The following is a 26,505-nucleotide window of genomic DNA, read 5'->3' as shown; positions in this document are numbered from 1 at the left end:
CTTAAAATGGAGAAGGGCAAACAAACTGTAATTGCCTCTACTTCATCACTAGCACATAGAATTATCTTGTTCAACTGGAAGAATCCTAACCCACCTCTTTTAAGTCAGTGAGTAACAGTGGGTTATATACTATTTGAAACTGGAAAAAATCAAACTCTCACTTAGAGGATCTGTTCAAAACTTTTTAAAACCTAGCAGGACATTTTGGAATAAGCATTTATATTGGGGGAAAGACTCCTCTCTCTTTACTACTCTCAATTGTTTTACTGTAGCTGTTGGCCTTCCTCTCTTTGAATTTAGTTTTGTTAAGTTTTGACTTGATTGTATGGAATGAACATGTGTTTAATAAATTCAATAAAAGATTTAAAAAAATGATGATATACTTCTTGCCTCTACAGCTGCTTATTCAGTATATGTGATGTTAAAACAGCATTGAGTGTTTTGCCTCTTGCTACTTGTTTTGAGGTGGACAACAGTGCACTAGAGAGTAGAACTAAATTGTTTCAAACTTAATTAGTCTGCAATCTGGCATGTGCAACAAGTGGAGATAAGATGCATGAAGGCAGAAGTTGAGAGATGAAGCTTTTTTTGTAACCCATTTATTGATACTACTGATGACTTCAAAGTTGTTCAGAAAGATCTTTATTTAAAAAGACTTCTGCAGACACACCTTCTTGTAGAGGCCAATATGCTGGAAGTGATTCAGAAGAGTCAATCTTGAGTAACTCAGTTTGAAGCTATAGTGCTCTGGATCCAGGACATCAGGACACACACCTTAGTGTACACACCTGGGTAGTATCTCTCAGCACAGCCATATCCCCATGAAACAATGCCTTGGAGCTCCCCATTACACACAAGGGGACCACCAGAATCTCCCTGAAAATAATAATAAAAAAATAATAGTTTTGAACATGGGCATACGTCCACTTCAGTTCTTAATGTAATCTAAACTACTCATTGAGTGGGCTTACATACATAATATCTACAATTATAGGATGCAGATAGATAGATACCTGTAGTTATAAGCAGAATTGATGTAGTGAAATGTAGATAAATGTTTGGATGTAAGAGTGAAGGGACCTGCTGGTCACTGTATGAAAGATGGGTACAATGTTTTCTACTAATCCAGTGTATCACTGTTGTGTCATCTTAGTTTAAATGGTGAACAATTTCAGGCACAAAGTTTATAATATACCATGCATACCATTCTAGCTTGAAAAAATGAGAAGGCCAACCAATTACTGCCATATTCCAAATGAACAAACAGGTTCCATTTTTCTTTAACGTTTATGAATCAGTTTGATTAGTAGGCGATTCCAGCTATAGTGTTCTATATGGTTGATCCCTAACCAGGGCCAGATTTATATGAAAAGAGGCCCTAGGCTATTCCACTTATGAGGCCCTTTCACCTTCCATTTTTAAGTTTGTAAATTACATGAGAGATAATAAAATACTGTACATCATTACTGTGATTAACCAATACATTTTTATGTTTGTTTATTAGTCATATGCGTAGAATTTCTCCTTATTTTCGGTTCAGTGTTTTAGTGTTCACTGTTTTTAGAATAGTGTAATTTTAATTTTGCTAACAATTTGAATGTAGGCCCCTCTTGATCTTGAGGCCCTAGGCTGAAGCCTAGTTAGCCTATAGGAAAATCCGGCCCTGTCCCTAACAGATTATATAAGTTTGCAGAAAAGTTTGGAACAAAACGCACTTACATTGCATGAATCCTTGCCACCTTCAAGATAACCAGCACAGACCATGGTGCTTGTGATCATGCCTGGGTAAGCATTATTACAATCTGCATCACTCAGAATGGGTAGGTCCAAACATTGCAATTGGTCTGGCATGTTCACTATAAAAAAAGGATCCAAAAAAGTAAGACCAAATGTATCCTGGCTTTGAGCACAATGAGTAAATCTTGATTTTCACTCTTTGCAATGAACTGGGCTCTACAAACAGGGCTGCTTGTGATCAGGTCTGTTTTTTACTGAAAGTTGACTTTAGCAAAGAAATATAACAACATATGGTTTTAGCATTGGTCAAGGGCATGGAAGGTCTGGATTTATCTTTTTTCTTCTATAATCTACTGTGATTATTTGGCACACCATATGCTTAAGATCCTATGTGTTATTTGTTTTCAGATCTACAGACTCAGTTATAACAGAAGAAGGTCTTAAGTAAATACAGCTTAAGAGCAGATAAAGATCTACATTTTGGAATGATTTGGGAAAAGTCAGTTTTGTGTTTCAGATTTTCAGCTTTTAGTTAAACACATGATTATTTAAATTCTGTAAGTAGCTAAGACAGGTGAAGGTTAAGTCTTTAAGCTGACAAGATCTGTTACATTTTGGACCCTACTCTGGATGGCCTTAACACCTAATTTACTTTATAATGAATATTGACATTTGACCTCCAAGAACCTTCAGTACACAATGCATACACTGGTTTGCCTATAATAATATAGTCATTGGAATGTCACCAATTCAACCAAGACTAAGTAAAATGATGTAAGTACCTCCATCTGTGAGGGTATTACCCCAGCCAGACACAACACAAGACATCCCAGCACTAGGACAGCCAGTGGGCATTCTGACTGGCCGCACAAACTCATTGACCTGAACAGGGTGGAACAGTTTGATCAGCATGATGTCATGGTCAAGGGTCTGGTAGTCATAGTATGGGTGCCAGATGACAGTGTCCGTCTTCATCAGTTGCTCTGTCCATTCAAATACACGCAGGTCGTGGTCTCCAAGAATCACCTGCATACTATAGGGGCTAAACAACAGAACAGGAAAAGAGTGAGCAAGCAGCTGCTGTACCCTCATCATCAATTTGTACAAGATATAAAACTAGCACTGGACATAACTTGGATAGCACTGCCTGATTTGAACCAAAAAATGATTGCATTATACAATTAGTGGACTGATCCAGAAATATATCACTATGAAGAATTGTACTCCTTTTATTTTTAAACTAACCCATAATCCAGATTTAGGGACATCATCTCTTTATATATTAGCTGTTATGAATGGAAATTGTCATGTACAAATGTATTTTATTGGCATACTGTATCTACAGAATATGTAACAGAACAACTTTGTAACTATTTGCATTTTATAGTCAGATATGACATACATGTTTAGAAAACTAGACCTACTGGTTCTGTCTATGCATATATAAATTGCATTGAATTCTTTATGACAATTGTTAACTTAAAGATCACATTGTAGTTTTTCACACAGTCAAGAAAAGATGTTTTATGGAAGTGTTGACTTCCCTTGCAAAAGTACTGGCTATGAATAGCTTAATAGTACAGTGCACTATACTGTACATACTGGGGGGTAAGCACAGCTAACACCTGAATGTCCTGGGTTTACAGTGTAGGACAAAGTGGGCACTGCCTGTTCTGCTAGGCTTTCATGGGTATATTTCAAGAGATGGCAACTAAGATGGACAGAACACCTTGCCTATTAGAAAACACTGGTTTTGTAACTGGAAATGACTTTAATTAAATCAGGAGAAACATCAGGAGAAGGTTTAAACTTCCTTTAAAATCAAATGAACCCCATCTCTAAAAGTAAGTGAGAAAATGCAAAGAATACCAGAGAATGGACACTCACTGAATTCCCTGGACACCCTATCTGGGATTCTCTAAGTGGGAACTCTACAAACTGACAGAAAACATCTGAATCCTGATCTCTGAACCTGAAAACTATGAGCTACACTTGCTTGGAAAGCCAAAGCTGACAAACTATTATCTTTGTGAGCCTGAGAGCTGAGATCCAGTCTGCCAACCTAAGCTGACTGCTTAAGAGCAGCCATTACTTCAAGAAGCTGAACATCAGCATCTAAACGCTTGAGCTAGAATGAGCAATGCCTCTCCAATTTGAATAAGAGCAGCCATTACTTCAAGAAGCTGAACATCAGCATCTAAACGCTTGAGCTGGAATGAGCAATGCCTCTCCAATTTGAATAAGAGCAGCCATTACTTCAAGACGCTGAACATCAGCATCTAACCGCTTGAGCTAGAATGAGCAATGCCTCTCCAATTTGAAGTATCAGAAGGCAAGCTGAGGAGGCAGCAGCACAGCACTGACAAGAATCATGAAGTAAAAAGAAAGAGTCCACTTCAACACATGAAGAATCCTCCACTTGAACGTAGAGCAACAACAAAGCAACAACTCCACCCAACAACAGGCATCATCCTTAAAGACCTGGTATTATAAAACTATTCATCTGTGGCAATCTATCTATCTAAACAGCCAGCTTCTCTATGTTATATGTTTGTCTGTCTAGCATGTCTGTGTCCTGTCTTATATGTCAACATATATATGCAGTCGTCATATTTCTATAATCCTTGCATTTATCCATTTAACAAAGTTCAGAACAGCTGTTGTTTGTAGCCTTCACCTTTTTATAAAGTGGCCTCAGTGAAATTGCATAACTAAGCACACAAAACACATCCATCTGACAACAATGAGCCTGGCTCTAGTGACACCTGAAAAAGCAGATAAGTCATTGATGTCACAGAAATGCAACACTGAATGACCAGAGTATGACTGCAAAATGATAAATTATTTCCAAATAAATACTGAACAGAAATGAAAAGTAATGAAAATTTGATATTATTTCCACAACATGACAGTGATATCTCGCAGGTCGTTGTTTTTCTACAGAATTTGTAATCTAGAATGAAACTACGGAGATTGAGTTAACATCACGCATCGCAAATGAGCCCACATATTAATAAAGATGCCTGTTATATTGGCCTTGTGCTTTAAATGGCATATGAACCTGATATAAATCAAATAAATACTGCAGCAAAGTTACTAACATGTAAATGTAATGTCCACCATTTGTTTTTGGAATTGTGTTTGCTTGTAATTTCCATTAAGTGACTTTTGTTCTTTTTCAATGCCTTGCACACATCTCCTCCTGCCTTATCCTGATTTCATCCACTATTAAAAGAATCTGGAAGATCAGATGATGAAACTATGGTTTTGATAAATTAAGGCAACAAAAAATATTAATGTTACTTCTATATAAGAACAGTGCCCTCTATGGGCAAAGAGCTTGAATCGGTGGCCATGTGTCGAAGCTCCAAATCTCCAAGGAGTTTTAAAGCTACAGAATGTCAAAGGCGCTGTCCAAAATAAAGACAGATTCACTGAATAGCCGTTAATTATTTTTCTTATTTTTTCCTTTCTGTATTTTTGTAATATCTACAATACTTTAAGATTCTTGGGACTATCGTTGGGCAGCACGGTGGCGCAGTGGGTAGCGCTGCTGCCTTGCTGTTAGGAGACCCGGGTTCGCTTCCCAGGTCCTCCCTGCGTGGAGTTTGCATGTTCTCCCCGTGTCTGCGTGGGTTTCTTCCCACAGTCCAAAGACATGCAGGTTAGGTGCATTGGTGATTCTAAATTGTCCCTTGTGTATGCTTGTTGTGTGTGTGTGTGTGTGCGTCCTGCGGTGGGCTGGCGCCCTGCCCGGAGTTTGTTTCCTGCCTTGCGCCCTGTGTTGGCTGGGATTGGCTCCTGCAGACCCCTGTGACCCTTTAGTTAGGATATAGTGGGTTGGGTAATAGATGGATGGATGGGATTATCGTTAGAAGGGCAATTTAGTTAAACCGAATATATATCTTCTTTTTCACAATTCAGAGAGAGAATAATGCTGGAAACATTAATTTAACTCAGCGTTTCTCAATCTTTAAGTATTTGCGACCCGAGTTTTCATAACAGTTTTAATTGCGCCCCCCTAAGGTTTTTTTGAAAGGAGCCCACTAATACTAATTTGTTCTTTTTAAATTAATGATATATCATAGATGCATATTTTATTATACCTACTTAACTTTAATTGACATTTATCTAACTCTATATTTATTTTTCTAGTATTAGAATGTAGTTTAAGTTAATTTGTTTTGGTTTCAATAGATGTATTTTTCATATTTTCGATTCTTGTTTTCTTTTTTTCACATCTTTGTGCCCCCCTTTTTGTTACTTTGCGCCCCACAGATTGTGGTCCCGCCCCACAGATTGAGAACCACTGATTTAACTAGCATCAATGATTTGTTAAGTGCAGAATTTCAGTTCATCCATGTCATTAATATGAAGTAGAGCACACAGAGGTGTCATGGTTAAAGATGGGTAGGCCTACTCTAACCCAGTGCTTCTCAAGCTGTGGACCCACTGTCCCCTGGTGGGCAGCAGGACTCCACTAGAGGTGCTACAGAATAAGTTGTTTGATTTAAAAATCCTAGCAGCTGAAGGTGATAGTCTAGAGGGATATGAAGTCCTCAAGTTTCTAGAAGGCCAGAACAAGCTACTCTTTAATCTCCTTTCCTAGTAGGTCCCCTGTTTTCCTCTGTGTGTTTCCTCACACTTTTTTTATGGTAATAAAATGCCCTTTGAGTTTTTCAGTTTGCTGAAATCAACGCTTAGTCTCAGTACAAAAGTGGAGTGGCGTCTTTAAAGCCCTACACTGATTAGTTTTATACCAGGAGGTACCAAAGGCTTTGAGTAGTTAGAAAAGCTCTATATAAATGTAAAGAATTATTATTAAAGAATTATAAAGGCTGATTGCCACTCCCAAAGAATTTTTATTATAATTTTGTTTTCCTTTAAGTTTAATTTGTAGAGAGGAGAAGGAGGTCGTGTGAATCTTTGCCTTGGCTTAGGGATACTTGGAAAAAAAGTTTGAGAAGCTCTGCTTTAACCTAAACTCACACCAGTTTCTAATTAGTTACAATGGTTACTTTTTGATCCATATGTTTGGCATAAAGAATCTGTGAATTATTGAAAATAAAAATATATTCGACTCACTTGTACCAACAGTGGGCAGCAGAGACCACCCACTGATCATTGATGAGAGACCCTCCACAGTAGTGGTAGCCGTAATTGAGAGAAGCTTGCCAGGGTTGCGAGTTCCTCCTGCACTCATATCCTCCAATGATTTTGTCATCTCCCCAAACACTGGCCACTGCAGGAAAGAAATGAACATCATATTCAGGCTGCAAGCCTAGAAAGGTCGAGCAGTTTAGAAATAGACACCATGACAGACACCTCACTTAGGAAAATGTTACTGATCAAATGTTGATCTTTGATGACTCATGACACTTAAAAGAGGTTCTCATTTATGTTTCATTTAAAAATTAAGTTTGTCACAGATGTTTCTCCTACAAATCCTTAGGAGAAATAACTTTAGACAAAAAGGAGACATGAGATACAACTGAGGTAGAAGAAGTCAAACTTCAGATTTTGGTTTGTAAAACATGTTAAATTTTGTGAGGTCTCTTTCTAATCTTTATCTCTTTCAATATCTCATATTGTTTTGCTTATGATTTGACTGATGCCTTTATCCAAGGTGACTTACAACATCTGAAATATGACTGGTTGCATTTCTGTTGTTTTTCCAATTGGAGCACAGGAAGATGAAGTGACTTGCTCATGGCCTTATGGTGTCAGTAGTGGGATTTAAACCCACAACCTTATGGTTTAAAGCCCAAAGTCTTAACCTCTATGCCACACTGCCTGCTTTTTCATCTACTGTAGACTGAGTATGATCTAATTGGAGCACAGCAATATAAATTAGCGCAACTAATAGTGTTATTCAGAAGCAAGGATTACAGTTTTGTAAATATAGTAAAGCGTTTTATTAGCACAAATGTATATAAATTTCACCAGATATTACTGCATACGCAATGCAAATACTTTCAAACTGCAAAAAAAAAAAATGTTAAAATGCTATTTGAAATGTCTAAGCTGTAGGTTTTTGTTCCAACCAAATTCTGTTTTTCTTTGAACTACTAGCCTAATTAAGTGAGTCATTATTTCCCAGTTTCTCTGCTTTGGGGTAAATGTAGAAATTATAAAATTAAGTTTGGCAAATTTTAATTAAAATGTATCATGAAGTTGTATGGGGAATATATAGTGTTTTTTTAAACTTGTTAACAGTATTTTCATCCTGATTTTTATTCTGCTTTTCCAGGTGTTCTCCTTTAATTTATAATTTACAAATTAGTGGGTCTGATTTCATCATCCCAGCTCTGCTTGTTGCTAATAGTCATTATTAGGGTTAAATGAAGTGAGCAAACTACACAGAAAAATGGAAAAATAATATGAAAACAACAGGAGAGTTAAGCATTTAATGCTTTAGAAAAAATAGAAATATTTCTAAATGTCTTATATATGTAAAAAGCACACTGCTGTGCTTTTCTGAATGCAAAATAAGAGAAAAGAAAAAAAGAGCTGCTAATTAAATAAGATAAGTTGTTTTTGATTATTATTACTGATTGTGAATCTGGTTTAGAACAAAAACCTGCAGCCACAGGGGGTCCCCAGGACCGCATTTGGGAATCACTGATCTAGGAGGAATGGAAATGATATTAAGGAAATCTTTTTTTTGATTTTTCATTCTGATGGTCTAAGCTTTGTTTTAATTTATTCCACACTTTAACTTTAACACTTGTATGCATATCTTTGGTCACTAGTGACCTGCAAACTCATGTTTACAGCTCTCATGGGATCAAATGATACAGTGCAGACACAGGCATGAAACAAACAATTTACTTCCCAAAATCTGCCAAAATAGTTTAAAATTATTTTATCATGATCATTTATTTGCCTAAAACATATAGGGTCACTATTGATACTTCTTCTTCTTTCAACTACTCCCGTTAGGGGTTGCCACAGCAGATCGTCTTCTTCCACATCTTTCTGTCCTCTGCATTTTGTTCTGTTACACCCATCACCTGCATGTCCTATGTAACCACATCCAAAACCTTCTCTTAGGCCTTCCTCTTTTCCTCTTCCCTGACAGCTCTATCCTTAGCATCCTTCTCCCAATATACCCAGCATCTCTCCTCTGCACATCTTCAAACCAATGCAATCTCACCTCTCTAACTTTGTCTCCCAACCGTCCAACTTCAGCTGACCCTCTAATGTACTCATTTCTAATCCTAACCATCCTCGTCACACCCAATGCAAATCTTTGCATCTTTAACTTTGCTACCTCCAGCTCTGTCTCCTGCTTTCTGGTCAGTGCCACCGTCTCCAGGCCATATAACATAGCTGGTGTCACTACCGTCCTGTAGACCTTCCCTTTCACTCTTGCTGATACCCGTCTGTCACAAATCACTCCTGACACTCTTCTCCACCCATTCCACCCTGCCTGCACTCTCTTTTTCACCTCTCTTCCACAATCCCCATTACTCTGTACTGTTGATCCCAAGTATTTAAACTCATCCACCTTCGCCAACTCTACTCCTTGCATCCTCACCTTTCCACTGACCTCCCTCTCATTTACACACATGTATTCTGTCTTGTTCCTACTGACCTTCATTCCTCTCCCCTCAAGAGCATATCTCCACCCTTCCAGGGTCTCCTTAACCTGCTCCCTACTATCGCTACAGATCACAATGTCATCAGCAAACATCATAGTCCACGGGGACTCCTGTCTAATCTCTTCTGTCAACCTGTCCATCACCATTGCAAATAAGAAAGGGCTCAGAGCCGATCCCTGATGTAATCCCAACTCCACCTTGAATGCATCTGTCACTCCTACTGCAGACCTCACCATGGTCACAATTCCCTCGTACATATCCTGTACAACTCTTACATACTTCTCTGCCACTCCCAAGTTCTTCATACAATACCACAACTCCTCTCGAGGCACCTTGTCATATGCTTTCTCCAGGTTCACAAAGACGCAATGCAACTCCTTCTGACCTTCTCTATACTTCTCCATCAACACCCTCAGAGCAAACATTGCATCTGTGGTGCTCTTTCTTGGCATGAAACCATAAATGCTGCTCACTACTGTATGCAAACATTAAAGACACATACAGCACCACCCCGCTGCCTGCGCTTGGGAAAGCAGATCATAACCTGGTTCTGCTTCAGCCTCACTACAAACCAAGAGTGAGGGAGCTACCTACAACCACGTGCTCATTCAGGAAGTGGTCCCCTGAGGCAGAGCAGGCTCTGAGAGACTGCTTTGGAACTACAGACTGGGATATCCTGCAGGGATCATATAGTGAGAACATTGAGGAGGTTGTTGACTGCACTACTGACTACATCAACTTTTGTATGGACATTGTAGTTCCAGTAAGAACAGTACGCTGCTATGCTAACAACAAACCATGGATTACAAGTGACATCAAGGGCCTTTTGAACCAGAAGAAAAGGGCTTTTAAAGGCGGTGATCAGCATGAGCTCAAGCACGTGCAGAAGGAACTCGGAGTCCAGCTCAGGGCGGCGAAGGAGCAGTACAGGAGAAAGCTGGAGCAGAAGTTGCCGAATAACAGCACGAAGGAAGTGTGGGATGGGATGAAGATCATCACTGGCTACAGCTCGAACCGGGGTGCCACCATCAATAGAGACGTGGAGAGAGCAAACCAGATGAACAATTTCTTTAACAGGTTTGACCACCCTAACCCACTCTCACCTCGAGACTTCGTGCCAGCAAAGCAGTGGGTCCAGATGGAGTATCGTGACGACTGCTGAAGGCCTGTGTGCTGGAGCTGTGGAGTCCTCTACAGTGCATCTTCAACCTGAGCCTGGAACAGGGGAGTCCCAAGGCTTTGGAAAACATCTTGCATCACCCCAGTCTCAAAGGTATCACATCCTAGTGAGCTGAATGACTTCCGGCCTGTTGCTCTGACGTCACATGTGATGAAGACCATGGAGCAGCTGCTGCTTCACCACCTGAGGCCACAGGTCTGCCACGCCCTTGACCCTCTGCAGTTTGCATACCAGGAGAAGGTGGAAGCAGAGGATGCCATCATCTACATGCTACACCAATCCCTCTCCCACTTGGACAGAGGCAGTGGTACTGTAAGAATTATGTTTCTATACTTCTCTAGCACCTTCAACACCATCCAACCTCTGCTCCTTAGGGACAAGCTGACAGAGATGGGAGTAGATTCATACCTGGTGACATGGATCATGGACTATCTTACAGACAGACCTCAGTACGTGCGTCTCAGGAACTGCAGATCTGACATTGTGGTCAGCAACACAGGAGCGCCGCAGGGGATTGTACTTTCTCCGGTCCTGTTCAGCCTATATACATCGGACTTACAATGCAACTCGGAGTCCTGCCACATGCAAAAGTTCGCTGACAACACTGCAATCGTGGGCTGCATCAGGAGTGGGCAGGAGAATGAGTATAGGAACCTAATCAAGGACTTTGTTAAATGGAGCGACTCAAACCACCTACACCTAAACACCAGCAAAACCAAGGAGCTGGTGGTGGATTTTAGGAGACCCACACCACTCCTGGACCCCGTGATCATCAGAGGTGACTGTGTGCAGAGTGTGAAGACCTATAAATACCTGGGAGTGCAGCTGGATGATAAATTAGACTGGACTGCCAATACTGATGCTCTATGCAAGAGAGGACAGAGCTGACTATACTTCCTTAGAAGGCTGGCATTCTTCAACATCTGCAATAAGATGTTGCAGATGTTTTATCAGATGGTTTTGGCGAGTGCCGTCTTCTACGCAGTGGTGTGCTGGGGAGGCAGCATAAAGAAAAAGGACGCCTCACGCCTGGACAAACTGGTGAGGAAGGCAGGTTCTATTGTAGACATGGAGCTGGACACTTTGACATCTGTTGCAGAGCGATGGACACTGAGCAGGCTCCTGTCAATCATGGAGAATCCACTGCATCCACTAAACAGTATCATCTCCAGACAGAGGAGCAGCTTCAGCAACAGACTGCTGTCACTGTCCTGCTCCACTGACAGACTGAGGAGATCGTTCCTCCCCCACACTATGCGGCTCTTCATTTCCACCCAGGGGGGTAAACATTAAAATTATGCAAAGATATTTTCTGTTTTACCTGCATTGTTATCACTCTTTAATTTAATATTGTTTTTTATGCTGCTGTCTGGAGTATGTGAATTTCCCCTTGAGATTAATAAAGTATCTATCTATCTATCTATCTATCTATCTATCTATCTATCTATCTATCTATCTATCTATCTATCTATCTATCTATCTATCTATCTATCTATCTATCTATCTATCTATCTATCTATCTAATCATCACCTCTCTTCTTAACCTAGCTTCCACTACTCTTTCCCATAACTTCATGCTATGGCTCATCAGTTTTATCCCCCTGTAGTTACTAAAGTCCTGCTCATCCCCCTTATTCTTAAATATCAGCACCAGTACACTTCTTTCCCTCTCCTCAGACATCCTCTCACTTTCCAAGGTTCCATTAAACAATCTGATTAAAAACTCAACTGCCATCTCTCCTAAACACCTCCATGCTTCCACAGTTATGTCATCTGGACCAACGGCTTTTCCATTCTTCATCGTCTTCATAGCTGTCCTTACTTCCTCCTTGCTAATCTGTTGCATTTCCTGATTTACTATCTCCACATCATCCAACCTCTTCTCTCTCTCATTCTCTTCATTCATCAGCCACTTAAAGTACTCTTTCCATCATCTCAACACACTCTCCTCGCTTGTGAGTACATTTCTATCTTTATCCTTTTTCTCCCTAACCTGCTGCACATCTTTCCCAGCTTGATCCCTCTGTCTTAGCCAATCGGTACAAGTCCTTTTCTCCATCCTTAGTGTCCAACCTCTCATACAACTCATCATAAGCCTTTTCTTTAACCTTCGCCATCTCTCTCTTCACCTTGCGCCTTATCTCCTTGTACTCTTGACTACTTTCTGCATCTCTCTCTGACTATCCCACTTCTTCTTTGTCATCCTCTTCCTCTGTATACTCTCCTGTACTTCCCCATTCCACCACCAGGTTTCCTTTTCCTCCTTCCTCTGTCCATATGTCACGCCAAGCAGCCTTCTTGCTGTCACCCTTACTACATCTGCTGTAGTTTCCCAACTGTCTAGTAATTCTTCACTAACACCCAGTGCCTGTCTCACCTTCTCCCTAAACTCCCTCTTCTTGATCTCCAACATCATCCTACAGACCACCATCCTATACTGTTTAACTACACTTTCCTCTGCATATTAAAGGTGAAGGAAAAGAACTGTACTTAACAACTCAGAAAATCATAGGCTACAACATAGGTAATAATCCAGCAATAGCAATGACAACAACAACAACAACAATAATAATAATAATAATAATAATAATAATAATAATAATTCTTAAACTAGTGTAGCACAGGAGACACAGAGGTCTCAAAATAAAATAAAACAATCAACACAGCAACAAGACCGCAACTCTTGCCTTTAACTGTATTACTAAAGGCTGATGTAATTCAACATATAAGCACCTATCAAATGGTCTTACAAAAAAGAATTTAAAACTCTGCAAATATCATCCTTCATTGTTCACCACCACTTAAGACTCGATCCATTACACAGTTCATGTTCGCTTATGTCATGCTATAAAGTTCTCTATAGTCGGTTTCTCTCTGGAAACACTCCCTGACATTGTGCATTGATTGAATAATGATTTTGCTTTCTTCAGTGCAAATATTTTGAGAGGATACAGGAATCATTTCTTTTTTTTTTGTTCTTTATTTCGTCTTATATGATTTCTCGTATTAGAAATTTGTTAGTTTTCGCATACCCCTTGGGGTCAGAGCGCAGGGTCAGCCATTGTACAGCGCCCCTGGAGCAATTACAGGTTAAGGGTATTGCTCAAGGGCCCAGCAGAGTAGGATCTCTTTTGGCAGTGACGGGGATTCGAACCGGCAACCTTCAGGATACCAGCGCAGATCCTTAGCCCCAGAGCCACCACTCCACCCATGGGTAAATGTTTAACAATAACCAATATACTTTGATTTCACTGATCAGTTTATTTTAAGGTAGAAAATTTAATTTATGTTTTTGATTTATGGAGCCATCACCATACCTGTTAGGTCAGACAGGTTAAATAGAAAGTACCCTTGAAAAAATTTGTGTATAGGGCCATTCAAGGGTAATTGGTTTATTTATTCCTGTGGCACAGGACAAAAAAAACAAGAACGAATTCCAATGCAGCCCAGTTATTTTGTGTTTTGTGAAATGTCACGCCTAGAGTGCTTGCCATAATCGAATGCTTCCTATCATTGTAAAATTGTCAAACTGCTGTTTTGTATCAGACCCTTCCACTGGCTCCTCTCTTGTGTGCAAAGGTTTCTACATGCACATCCAGCAGTGATGATTCCACACAAAGCATCTTCTTGATCATTTGCGATTGTGAGCTAATGAATTCACTAACATCTTGCACCATAAACAATCTCAAGTCAGCATGTCAGCAGTTAGCATGTTGCTGGTATTTTAGGTTTTCTATTAGGCTGAATCTCATCTGCATAGTTTCTTATTAATATTGCAGGTGTGGGATAAATATCATACATGATCATGTCGGATTTGAATCGCTTGCAAAATTAATTTGAACAGTCAAATATAAAGAATTGAATATGAACTAAAAATCAGAATGGAGTCACATTTACTTGCACCCTCAATGTAACCTTAATAGCCTCAAGTAACATGAAGATTCAAGCACAGCCAGTATAAACTTTACATCTCTTTTTTTTACCATTGCTCCTTTCTCTAGCATTTTTTCGGGATGCGACACATATTTTTTGGAATAGCAAGGCAGCTGCTCCTTTGCCACCTTTGACAGCATCTATGGACGTGTAGCCTACGTGACAATGTCCAATAAACCAGCTTGTCTAATGTTAGTGTGCAGTCACTTTAGCTACATACAAAAGGGAAAGTCCTCCAGCACTTATGTCTCAATCCAAGGTCCCTTCCACTGCCTGTAACTTTACAACCCTGATTATACATGGAGACATTGCCATATTGGAGATCCCACCTGATTAAAAAGACTAAGTCTGCTGTTTTTAGTGGACACTAATCATGTACTTAGCTTTGATGTGTTAATGCACTTCCTACACCTCTGCCCATCCTCTTGAAACTCTCCAGATAATATAATTTGAGAGTTTAGAAGATGCATCTTACAGCCATGACCCAACTTTATGTAACTAGGCACCTCAAAAACCATCAATGTTTTGCCATTTAGCAGATGGTTGTCCATTTGGGTGAAAACTTCACCCTTGTGTCTTCTCTATCATTTCAGTGATCCTAATAAAAAGAATGTGAGCATTCCTGTTTTATATTTCCATGTGTGTACTGTATATGTTCAGCATTAAAAAAAAAAACTAAATTCTGCCAGTCCCCAAGTAAACCAACAGTGTCACACAACTTTTAAATATTAACCCACTAATGTAAATGTGTGTTTTGCAAAATTTCAGCAAAACATTTGTGAAATTTTCTTTTGTGCAGGGTAACTTAACTTTTAGATAAATAAATGTAAGAAGACATTAACACAAGTAAACTTGTTTAGTTTGATGAAATATGAGCGCTACAACACGTCTGCTTAAGTTCATGTGGTTGCTAGATGTTGGAGCAGAAAAGTAACAACATAAATAGGCAAGTAAGAGCGCCCAAGTGCAGAAAAACACTCACTGAATCAACCAATCAACATCACATGTATTTCTATAGTGCCTTTCATAGTGCACACCATTAGAAAGCAGTGTTCAATGATTACTATACCTGCAGCTCCAAAGAGCACCACGGCTGCTAACAGCTGCATCTTCTCTAATCAACTCAGACACCCACCTTGGACATTGCAGGGCCTCCTGAGAATTTTATAGCGCCCACATCATGAATTTTGGAGAGCCGCTCCTCCTTAAGTTAATCTTTAACTCTTTGGCCATGGTAGCTTGTCCTCAAGCTGTACTTTGGGTCAAAACAACAATCTAAAGTAAATTTCACCAAATGGTGCCATCACACAGCCTATCTTTAACAGAGCTAATTCAAGCAATTAAACTGTGTAATCAAACATTATAAATCAAAAAAACATCCATGAATATTCCATGTGGGAAAGAAAACAAGATTATAAATCAAGAGCTTTTCCATTTGGGGGTCTTTTGAAAATCACTGTTTTTTTATCATCTCTTACTTTTTACTTTCTCGTATATGAAGTATTGGGAAAATATTGTAATCATCCAAAATTCCGATATCGAGATTTTGATGAATCTCAACATTTTAGACCTCCCTGATTTTCTTGTATTTGAACAATATGGAAAGTATTGGAATCCTCCAAAAATTCCATTTTGAGGATTTTGATGAATCTTGACGTTTTAGACTTCCCTGAGTCCGAGAATACCATTTTTGTTATTATGTCAGTGTGTCTGTCTGTGTGTGTGTGTGTGTATGTGTATGTAAACACAATAACCTGAGTATGCGTTTTTACTTAGGTCTGCTAACCATAAGTGGTACTTTACCTTTTATTCATGCAGCTGCATAGACTGATTTATTCAAATTTACTTTTATAATAATTGTTCAATATATTATTAATTTGATTTGATTTGTTGTTTCTTTAATGTACATAATATAAAAATATAATCATTGTCTTGTGGTTTACTCCTCAAATACCCATCCACATATCTGAGTATATGTGAAACTCTAGGGGAGACCACTCCTGATTTTTCTTTTTCACGCCTTCTTTTTTTACTGTTTCAGTTTTTTCTTTTTTACAGACCTCTCATCTGTTGACCTATTCATTTTTAAAAAATCTTTATTCTTTTACAGATTTGGAGATATTGTGGTCTATCTGGGCAGCAGTTGTCACAGAATAGTAACAAACCCTGGCAGAGATGCCAGTCCATTATAGGGTAAAGCCCCAGTCACTCGCATGGGCCACTTTAGAGTCTCCAATCAACCTAACATGCTATGGTCACCTTACATTAACTAACACCTCCTTCCCTACCCCTTCTACTGCCTTTTCTGGGATATCATCAGACTGGTTTGAGTCAGTTTTTATGAGTGGCTATTTAGGTCATGTTGTGCTGTGCCATGTAGGGACACCGGAGATGTTAGGCTTCACTTAAAACAGAGCATGAATTAAACCCAGGACATCACATGGCTGACTATTGTTGGGACACAAGCACCTGCTTCTTCTAGTAACTATATCTATGTCAAATATACATTTCTGGATTGAACTGCTACACCATGCTTACTGATTAACTTTTGTCATTTTGGCCTCAAATTGGGTTACTGATAAAGACATGCCACTTGAGTATAAAATGCTTTAGGACCATGGGCGACAGACTTGGGGTGAGCTCGTCTACCTGAAACATGCAAGCTTTTGTTCTGCTTCTGCTGCTTGGCGTGGCAGGTAATTAATTGGGAATAGAGGCCAACACGTTCTTAATAAAAGAAGACTTTATGAAATGAGAAAAATAGAAATGATAAAGTAATCGTTCACACAGAAACAGGAATAAGAAGGAATCGAGAGTATTTAGTGTAAGAGCAAGGATGTGATCGCATTCAGGGTTAGTGTGTGAGGGCTTACAGGGTACTCAGTGGTGGCATACAGAGCAGAGTGTTGGAGCTTAGACTTAAGGACATTATAGCAAACAGGCCATTATATATGAAAGAATAGAGGTAAGGCATTAAGGACATTCAGTATATTAGAGGACGAGAGTTGAGAGAAAAGCCTCTGAGGGTGTAGAAGGCGCTAAGTATGAAGGCTCAGTGGTAAAGCAACAAATGAATAATGGACATTCAGATTAAGAGCTTGGAAGCAAGGAAATGAGGGCATAAAGGGCATTGAACATGAGAGCCAAGAGGTAAGGCAGTGAGGCATGCGGGGCATTTGACTATGAAGGCTAAGAGACATGTTGGTTAAGCAGACTGTTGATGCTAAACTGCACCTCAGCTCCGTGTTAATGTGTGTGTGTCTGTGTGTATGTTCACCATTTAATAGGCTGGCATCTTGTCCAGGGATTGTTCCTGTCTTATGCTTAGTGCTTGCAAGAAGAAGCTCCAGCTATCCTATGACCCTGCTCTGGATAAGCAGGTTTAGAAATGGGATGGATGGATGGATGGATGGATGGATGGATGGATGGATGGATGGATGGATGGATGGATGGATGGATGGATGGATGGCATTAGAAGAAAGGATGTGTGGCCATACAGAGTGTTAAGCATGAGGGCTTAAAGTCAAGGAAATTAGGGAGAACAGTTAATATGGGTAAGAGAGCTTAGAGACTAATAATGGAGGATAAATTGAGCATTGAGCATGAGGGCTCAGTGGCAAGGTGGTGAGGGAAAACAGAGCATTTACTATGAAAACCTAGAGGTAAAGTATCACAGGTTAACAGTATATCTGAGTAAGAGAATTGAGAGACAGTTATTGAGGGCATAGAAGGTATTGAGTATGAGGGCTCAGTGGCAAAGTAGCAAAGGGATATATGGGCTTTGAGATTAAGGACTTGGGAGCAAAGCATTGAGAGCATTCAAGGTATTGAGAATGAGAGCTCAAGGGGAAGACAGAGGGGGCATTTGACTATGATGGTTTTGTGGATTGTTAATGCTAAATTGGAAGAGCCTCCAGCTTCCCAGTCACCCCGCTCTGGATAATCAGATTTAGAAAAAAGGATGAATGGATGGTTAGGTTGATGGATGCATGGATGGATGGAGTAAGAGTTCTAGAGGCAAGACCACGATGACCTACTTGGAATTGATTATAAGAGTTCAGAGAGTACAGAATCCAAAACTTGTGAGATAAGTGAATGTGGGCACATAAAGAGCACACAGAGAGTTGACTGTGAATGTCCCGATGAACAAGATGATTATATACAAGGTGTTGAGTTTGGGGACATACAGAACATTGAATGGAAGAACATACAGACCATGGTGTCAGGGCTGAGGGTATACATGAATGGACAGGAGGGAATAGATATGAATAAAGCATAAATACATAAGTGGGCATTGAGTGAGAGGAAGAAATGAGCAGTGAACATCAAGGTATACATATAATGGCTTGAGGATACAGAAAGGATAGGGAAAAAAGGCAGAGGGGGTAGATGCTTAACTGTGAAGACAAATAGGGTAGTGAGTGTTAGGACAAAATGGCCATATTGAGACAGAATAGAAAATATAAAGGTATAGGAAAGAAATAGAAGACATATAGGGTGAGGGCATAGATGTACCAAAGCTATGGCTGTACACAGAGCAGCAAAGGCAACTAAGTGTGATGGCTTACATAATCCTGGCATAAGAGTATATATATGGCAATAGAGGAGATAAAAATGTAACACCATACAGACCGTGGTGTCAGGGCAGAGAAAGCAGAAAAACAGGTGAAATGATGGAAATAAAGGATATTTTATGAAGGCACACAGACCTGAGTTTGACAAAGTAGAGATGTGTGTAAGGACATAAGCATAATACACGTTAGGCCATAGAAGGAGGTGATGTGAAAACAAAAGTGTGGTGGCAAGCTGAGCAATTAATCACAATGCGGACTTGCTTCAGACAGTGGTAGAGATTAAGGGATTCTGCCGGTGTTGCGGTTGAGCATCTCATAGGTGGTGATAGGTGGGTGTGCTTCTGCTAATAAATGCAGATGCAGTGCTCTATAGCCTATTCAGTTACCACTCATTTGATAGACGTAAGTAGTCTTAAGCTGGATGAAAGTCTTCAATCCTGGTAATATTTAAATTTATACTGAGAAACAATGTAGTGCCTCAGGCAGCAGGAAGTGTGGCATCCCTGGCACAGTAGAAATGGTGCAGGGATGCCACACGCTGGGAGAGGCTAAAGCACAAGGAAGAAAAATGGGGCCTAGTGCTGGAAAATGGGACAGAGCGTTAACAAGAAGGCAGTGACAGTAGCAGTGAGTGAAATCAAGTTCTTTTACAGTAAAGATCTCTTCTAAGATCATCTGTCTAACAAGGGGTGAAATTACACCATCAAGTATAGATGTGGGAATTGTATGTTGACATGCTTGACTTTCGTAAAGCGGGTTTGAGAGACCAAAGCTGGAGATTCAGGGAGCATAGTGTTTGTGAAGATAGAAAATGGCAGGAAAGTGTAATTGAGCAGTGTGCATGGTAGGTGCCACCATTAAGAGGAATGCAAGCCACTGGTAATCAAACTTGACATGTTAATTTCATCCTGCTTCTGCTTTAGCTGCTGCCTCCATTAATGATGACAGAATCATTGGTGGATACGAGTGCTATCCTCATTCACAGCCTTGGCAGGTTTCACTTAATGCCGGATACCACTTCTGTGGAGGTTCCCTCATCAACGACCAGTGGGTGATCTCTGCTGCCCACTGCTGGTACAAGTAAGTATGAGAACAGTTTCAAATCAGCTTGTTTATAATACATGATTTGAACACAATAGAGAGCTTATAAAAATAAGGCCTCTTACTACTAGTTTGGTACAATGTAGAGAACAATAACTAATACATGAAAACTGACCAATAGGTCTTGACCAAGGCATTAACTTGTGCTGTTTCTCCTTTCCAGCTAACAATGAAATTTGGTGTCTTTCTCTGGGGTTATATAGGCCTCTACAAAAATATGACACAGTATCTTTTTCGGTCAGCTTGTTGGGTGGACTTTCTCTGGCTAACACTCTTGGTTACTTTCCAGCAAAAACACACAATAAGGCATTTTAAGAAAAAGTCAAAGTTCAGGGGTCTCAAAAATGCTAACCCACCTTAAATTTCAAACATGTATTTGTTGCTATTGATGCATCACACCACCATATCTCTGAAGTTGCTTTTAATTTTGAAAGGCAAAATTTTTCATAATGTATCCTTTTTCCCTAGCCCCTACTCTCAGCTAGTGATTTTGGGAGACCATCACATCTGGCAGCATGAAGGAACAGAACAGTTAATGGCCGTGGATCAGATTTTCTGGCACCAAAGTTACGATTACCAGACCATGGACCATGACATTATGCTGATGAAGTTAGCCCACCCAGTAACATTCACTGCGTACGTGCAGCCTGTCCCCTTACCTACAAGATGCCCCACCCCTGGGGAGATGTGTGTTGTTTCCGGATGGGGCAACATCAGAACTGATAGTGGTAAGTACCTCCACATAGCAAAAAACACATTGTGGAAATTTGTGACATCAATTAGAAGCTTAACTCTTGATCCCTGTTTGTTTTTAATTCATACTGTAATGACAATAAGCTAAACATCAATGCTCTGACTTGACTACTTCTTATAACAGTCTTTTCTCAGACTCTTCAAGTCAGTGTATTCATTTACATAATCTTAGTCGGAGGCAGTTGACAGTGTGCTCTCATGAAGCTGATCACCTAATGTGTCCCAGCAACTCACTCCAACTAGTCCGTGACACACTACAATAAAATCAAACAGGTTTAATTTATATTTTGAGGAAGAGGCAGGCTCAATGTGCATGAGTGCTGACAACCAATGAATGCTCATCTGAAAATTTAATGTATAAAATGTAGCCGTAAGCAATAAAGACCAAGGGTGTTTGGACCTCACAAACAGATAAGAGACTTGTCTGTCTGATGTCTCATGTTTTTCATACTAAAGCAGAATGGAATAAAAGAAATAAAGGACCGAGATTGCTGCTGAACTCACCACAGCTATTAACCCTTCATGCAGCACCGGCTCTGACAGGCAACGTGCTATTGGCTGCCAGAAAAAGGGGCAGGCATGCTACAGAGTCAGCAAATGATTGCTAAATGTGACTTGGGCAGTAATTTTCAGTTTTAAATTGTACATGGTCCAGCGACAGGATCAGCAACAGCAGATAGCTAATCTGACAAACCCCATGACTAGTATTAACAAAATGTGGCATCGGCTTAAGGCACTGGACTGTAATGCACAAGACTGATGGTTAAATCTTAACAACCAGCTCACACTTTCTTGGGCACACTTCCTATCACACCAGTGCGGGAGAAGTAGAATTAAGGAGTTAACGCTACTCAACTCCTCTATGAATAAATACAAGGCAAATGTACACAATGCTTAATCCCACCAGCTCTCAAAGGTGCTGCTACAGCTTCAGTAAATTTGCTCACTTCAGTTTTTACGTTTACCCGCCTAATTACAAGTTCTCTGAACTGGAACTCTGCTGCCACTCAATAGAAGACTTCTTCCAAGTTGTGAATTCCTACCTCCGTGGTTAAGATTTCTAATCAATTAAATGTTCATTATTTATATAGCTAGTGCATCTAACATCCTTAAAAGCCACTTAACTAAAAAGCTAGTGGTCAATATTTCACTATGCACAACTCTTGACAGATTTGCTGAAATCTACCATTTTTAGTAATGGTGATAAAAGGGATTTCTACAGGATTTAGCAGATAAGAGAAGGTTAACCTTCATCTTTCCATCTGTTATTCATTTATCCACAAATTCTTAAAACTCTCTTGAGATTCATTTCTGCTGGCGCCTATCATGGCAACCAGGCCTACAAGATGGCATTTATATAAGTCTACCTGTGCTGATTTTATATAGTACCATTCATAGTTTTTCATTATTTGTAAACACTTTGTTTGTAAAGTCAACTGGCACAATCTTTGGTTTCTGCATATAGAGAAGCAAGACAGCATTTACACTTTTTTATATTTATCACAAGTCTTTTAAACTCCCTTCATTATCAACGAAGAACAAAACTTCTGTAAACATGAATTTTAGGTCCAAAAAGAATCTTCTGTTCATCACAATATCTGATTAGGGTTCAAGTTGTGGTAGTAATAACCGTCACCCACTGGGAGACCCAAAACCTCTAAGAGGAAACAGGCAGGAGGAAGTTTAAATCATAAACCATTTATTCTCTTTGAAGAGGGAGAACTGCTATTACTGGATGCTGGATGCTGGATGCATTCTGTAACAAGATGCACATTTCTTTTCTGCTAGTTGAGGTCTTTTTATAAACAAGTAAAAGTTACAAGATTAGATTACTTACATCATACAAAGTTTCTTATCATCATTGGCTGCTTCCCATTGCCCTAGGTTACTTGGAAAAGCTTTTACATAACATAGTAAACCATGGTAAATGTGCTTATTTGTTTTAAGATATAAAATTCAAACTTCACAATTATTAAAATATCTTAAGACAAAATAATTACCACACAGTCCATGTCAGAACAATAATTACAATAAAATTCTTCCTTCCTTCTCCTGCTCTTCCTCTTTCTCCTCTCCAAGTGAGCCCAGGTACACTCCTGACCATCATGCACTTGACTGAGATGGGGAGACTCCTTTTAAAGTCAGACCAGGTGTACTTCTGGCACATCAGATGGTGCAGATTAGAAGTACTTTTAGATCAGACAAAGTTCCAAAATACAATAGAAGTGTCCTTCCGCTATAGCAACTCTAAAAGGCCCAAACAGAACTGCCTGTTAAGACTACATATCCCATGAAGTACTGCCCTAAGGATGCTGCCATGCAGGGTATTAGGGGAATGTATGTCTCTAAGAGGTAGTCCTTCCATTATTTTGTTCTCTACACCTGGGAAGGTAACACCAACCATACTAGCCTATACGTGCCCTCCATTACAGAGCTATTAACATGATAACTACAAGAGAACTACTGACAATAGTTGATCACTCTTTTTTTCTGATGAAACTTTCAGGACGAAACAGGAATGATGCTGTACATTGTAGGATTAAAATGAATTGGATTAATAGATTAATATTAGATTAATATGATAAATGGGCAACAGGTGGAAGTTTGCAGATTCATTTAGCCTTTCATACTGTCAGGGTGTCTGGACATGTGAGCAAATTTGAACAGGATAGAATATTATGTCTTGTTAATTTTTCAAAGCCAAAAAATGAAATTAAAGAAGCATCTAAAATGATCCATATACATACTTCTTTGACTGTTACTCCTGTCTGATCTTTCCTTTCTCACTTTAACTGAGACAAAATGGTGTAGAAATCTGCTTCTAAGTTCTCATTGTTTAAAGTATAACACTTCACCAGATAGATAGATAGATAGATAGATAGATAGATAGATAGATAGATAGATAGATAGATAGATAGATAGATAGATAGATAGATAGATAGATAGATAGATAGATAGATAGATAGATAGATAGATAGATAGATAGATAGATAGATAGATAGATAGATAACCTACAATCAGCAAAATCATAGAATTCAATTCAGAATTAGACAGACATGTGGCACATGATGTTTAATACAATTGTAAGTAAAATTTTTACATAACAAATAAAAAGTTATGTTTGGTTACACAAATGGGCTATGTAGCATAAAAGAATACTTTATGAAAAGGACCTAGAATTCATAGTAGACTTGGCAAAGTCCATAAGAACACAGCATACAAAGGTAATGATGAAGACTAAAAGAACACTGAGTTAAGAGTCAAGGTCCCATATTGTGTGCAAATTACAGAAAAAGGCATATCAGGACTAGAGAAAGAGCAGAGAATAGAGACTAGACTAATCTAGGTTCATGGTATAGAAGCAACAAGTAAGGATTGAAGGAGTGGAATCTTTTTAGTTAAAGCTTCGAAGATGAAGAGTTGACATGATAGAAGTGTTTAAATGTATAAAGGAATTAGTACAGTGGAAGTCAGTTCTTAGTTAAAATGAGCTCTTCCACAAGAACAGGGGGCACAAATGGAAGATGGTTAAACTAGTTTTCACACAAATGTCAGAAAGTATTCCTTCACTCAGAGAGCCATAAATACATAGATAAAGCTGCCAGGCAATGCAATACATACTAATAAATTGCAGACCTTCAAATCTCGACTTGATGATTTTTTTTTATTATTTAGTCTAAAAGACATCTACCTTACCTTACCCTTAGCACAACAGCTCATGAAGAAACTCGGCCTATCTTCTGATAGCTGCCCATTCTTTTCTGTCCCATACGTTCCTCTTCAATTCTGGGTACCTGAGTTCTTTCAAATCCTTCACAACTTAATCCCATCATATTTTCCTTGGTCAGGCTCCTCTTCTTCTTCTGGCATCTGCAATTCCTTGAAGAGAATTCTATCTTGTTCCTGCTGATTTCACTTCAGCCGCTAAATCAGGGTTGTCTCAACCCTTGGCTTGTTCTGACTTTCCAGGAAAAGAGACTGTTGAGTTAACTTAGACTGACTAGTTTGTTATCATCAGATCCTTTCTTCTTTAGTTCTCAGGAATTGATGAACACCAAATAGACAATCAAAATCGGACAATTAAGTGTATCTTGTGAGTAATAAACATATCCCTTCCATTCCAGTCTTCAATCCCTTCAATCTGCAGTGTGTGGATGTGCCTATTCTGAGCCAGCAGGACTGTGAGAACTCCTACCCTGGAATGATCACCAGCACCATGGTCTGTGCTGGGTACCTGGAAGGTGGCAAGGATTCCTGTCAGGTAATCAGACATGTGTTACTTTCAGTGTTTCATGAACCATTCCATATATTGCACCTTGCCAGTAACCTTTCAAAATTGGTAGCTTACTTTTGTACACTTTATAGATTTAAAGATCTTAAATGATTTTAAAAAGATGTATTTTGACCTCATTCGCCTCTTAATTATCTTCAGCCATAAAACAGAAACTGCATAATATAGACAGCTGTTGATGGGTATGCAGAGGTAAACAGAAAAGGAATGCCACTCAGGGTCTTAAAGATGTGAACAGTGGCACAAAAATATTGTTATTGTAAACTTTTTGTCTTGATGAAAATTATTCCCAAGACAAATGTCTGTGAAGACCTTCAATCTGTCAATAATGTTGAATATCGTATACATTTGCTGTCCCAGTATGTCATCCAGATCATTCCTATTACATAATAGTTTGTTTCAAAATTTTTGAGCAAAGAAAAAGATCTAATTTCCTTATTGAAAATACTTACACCTACTGTAAATACTAGAACACATGATTAACTAATAACAATTAATTTAATCAAATAGCATGATAAATTCAAACATCCTGGGTCAGATCCTTCAAATTTTTTTAGCAAAGAAAAGATCTAATTTCCTTATTGAAAATACTTACACCTACTGTAAATACTAGAACATATGATTAACTAATAACAATTAATTTAATCAAATAGCATGATAAATTCAAACATCCTGGGTCAGACCCTGCTGCTGTAACTTATTCAGTTTCTGAATGCCCTTCCAGGGTCATTATACAGATGCACTTGAGATATCCTCCACAGATTGTGCTTCTACCATCTTCTAGGTACAGGGGAAGTAACTCAAAAGTCCAGAAGCAATAGCTCATGAAGACAGCTTTTCTAATATTTCCTTCTTTTTATACTTACAGGGAGACTCTGGTGGTCCTCTTGTTTGCAATGGAATGCTCCATGGGATTGTCTCTTGGGGTTATGGTTGTGCCGAAGTCAACCACCCTGGCGTGTACACAAAGGTGTGCGCTCTTCTGCCTTGGATTCAAAACATCTTAGCCTACAACTAGGAACTGCATTCACAGCAGAACCACTTAAAAACTGTGTTAACTGACCGGAGAGTTCCATCAGTTTAAATGTTCACATTATCAAGTATAATTAAACATTCATGTGTGCCTTCTGTGACACCATATTTGTCCTGGTCTATTGATTGTTTTAATTACCTTTAATTTTTTTTTTTATAAAACTTTGAAACTGTCTTTCAAGGAAAACACATTTGTCCATCCATCATTGAATTTTAATCAGGACCACAGGGAGCCAGTAGCAGAAAGTTGGAGCACCAGTCAATAGCAGGGCGACCTCTTGCCAGATAAAGGCTAAGATT

General features: G+C 39.2%; 2 protein-coding genes across 2 annotated transcripts; one reads left to right on the top strand and one right to left on the bottom strand.

Moving 5' to 3' along the window:
• Positions 1–626: 626 nt before the first annotated feature.
• On the bottom strand, positions 627–15,620 carry LOC114667992 (trypsin-like). Its single transcript, XM_028823564.2, has 5 exons — positions 15,524–15,620; positions 6,823–6,979; positions 2,520–2,779; positions 1,720–1,856; positions 627–876 (listed from the first exon to the last, which is right to left on the bottom strand). The coding sequence occupies exons 1-5, from the start codon at positions 15,561–15,563 to the stop codon at positions 727–729; spliced, it is 744 nt and encodes a 247-aa protein (XP_028679397.1). The 5' UTR covers positions 15,564–15,620; the 3' UTR covers positions 627–726.
• A 1,453-nt stretch (positions 15,621–17,073) lies between these two features.
• On the top strand, positions 17,074–26,308 carry LOC127526141 (trypsin-2-like). The gene is made up of 5 exons (XM_051920601.1): positions 17,074–17,150; positions 19,952–20,108; positions 20,598–20,857; positions 25,007–25,143; positions 26,042–26,308. The coding sequence occupies exons 1-5, from the start codon at positions 17,111–17,113 to the stop codon at positions 26,189–26,191; spliced, it is 744 nt and encodes a 247-aa protein (XP_051776561.1). The 5' UTR covers positions 17,074–17,110; the 3' UTR covers positions 26,192–26,308.
• The last annotated feature ends 197 nt before the right edge of the window (positions 26,309–26,505 follow it).

Source organism: Erpetoichthys calabaricus, chromosome 17 (assembly GCF_900747795.2).
Source record: "Erpetoichthys calabaricus chromosome 17, fErpCal1.3, whole genome shotgun sequence".
Classification (NCBI taxonomy): domain Eukaryota; kingdom Metazoa; phylum Chordata; class Cladistia; order Polypteriformes; family Polypteridae; genus Erpetoichthys; species Erpetoichthys calabaricus.
This window is presented reverse-complemented; position numbering and strand designations above follow the sequence as displayed.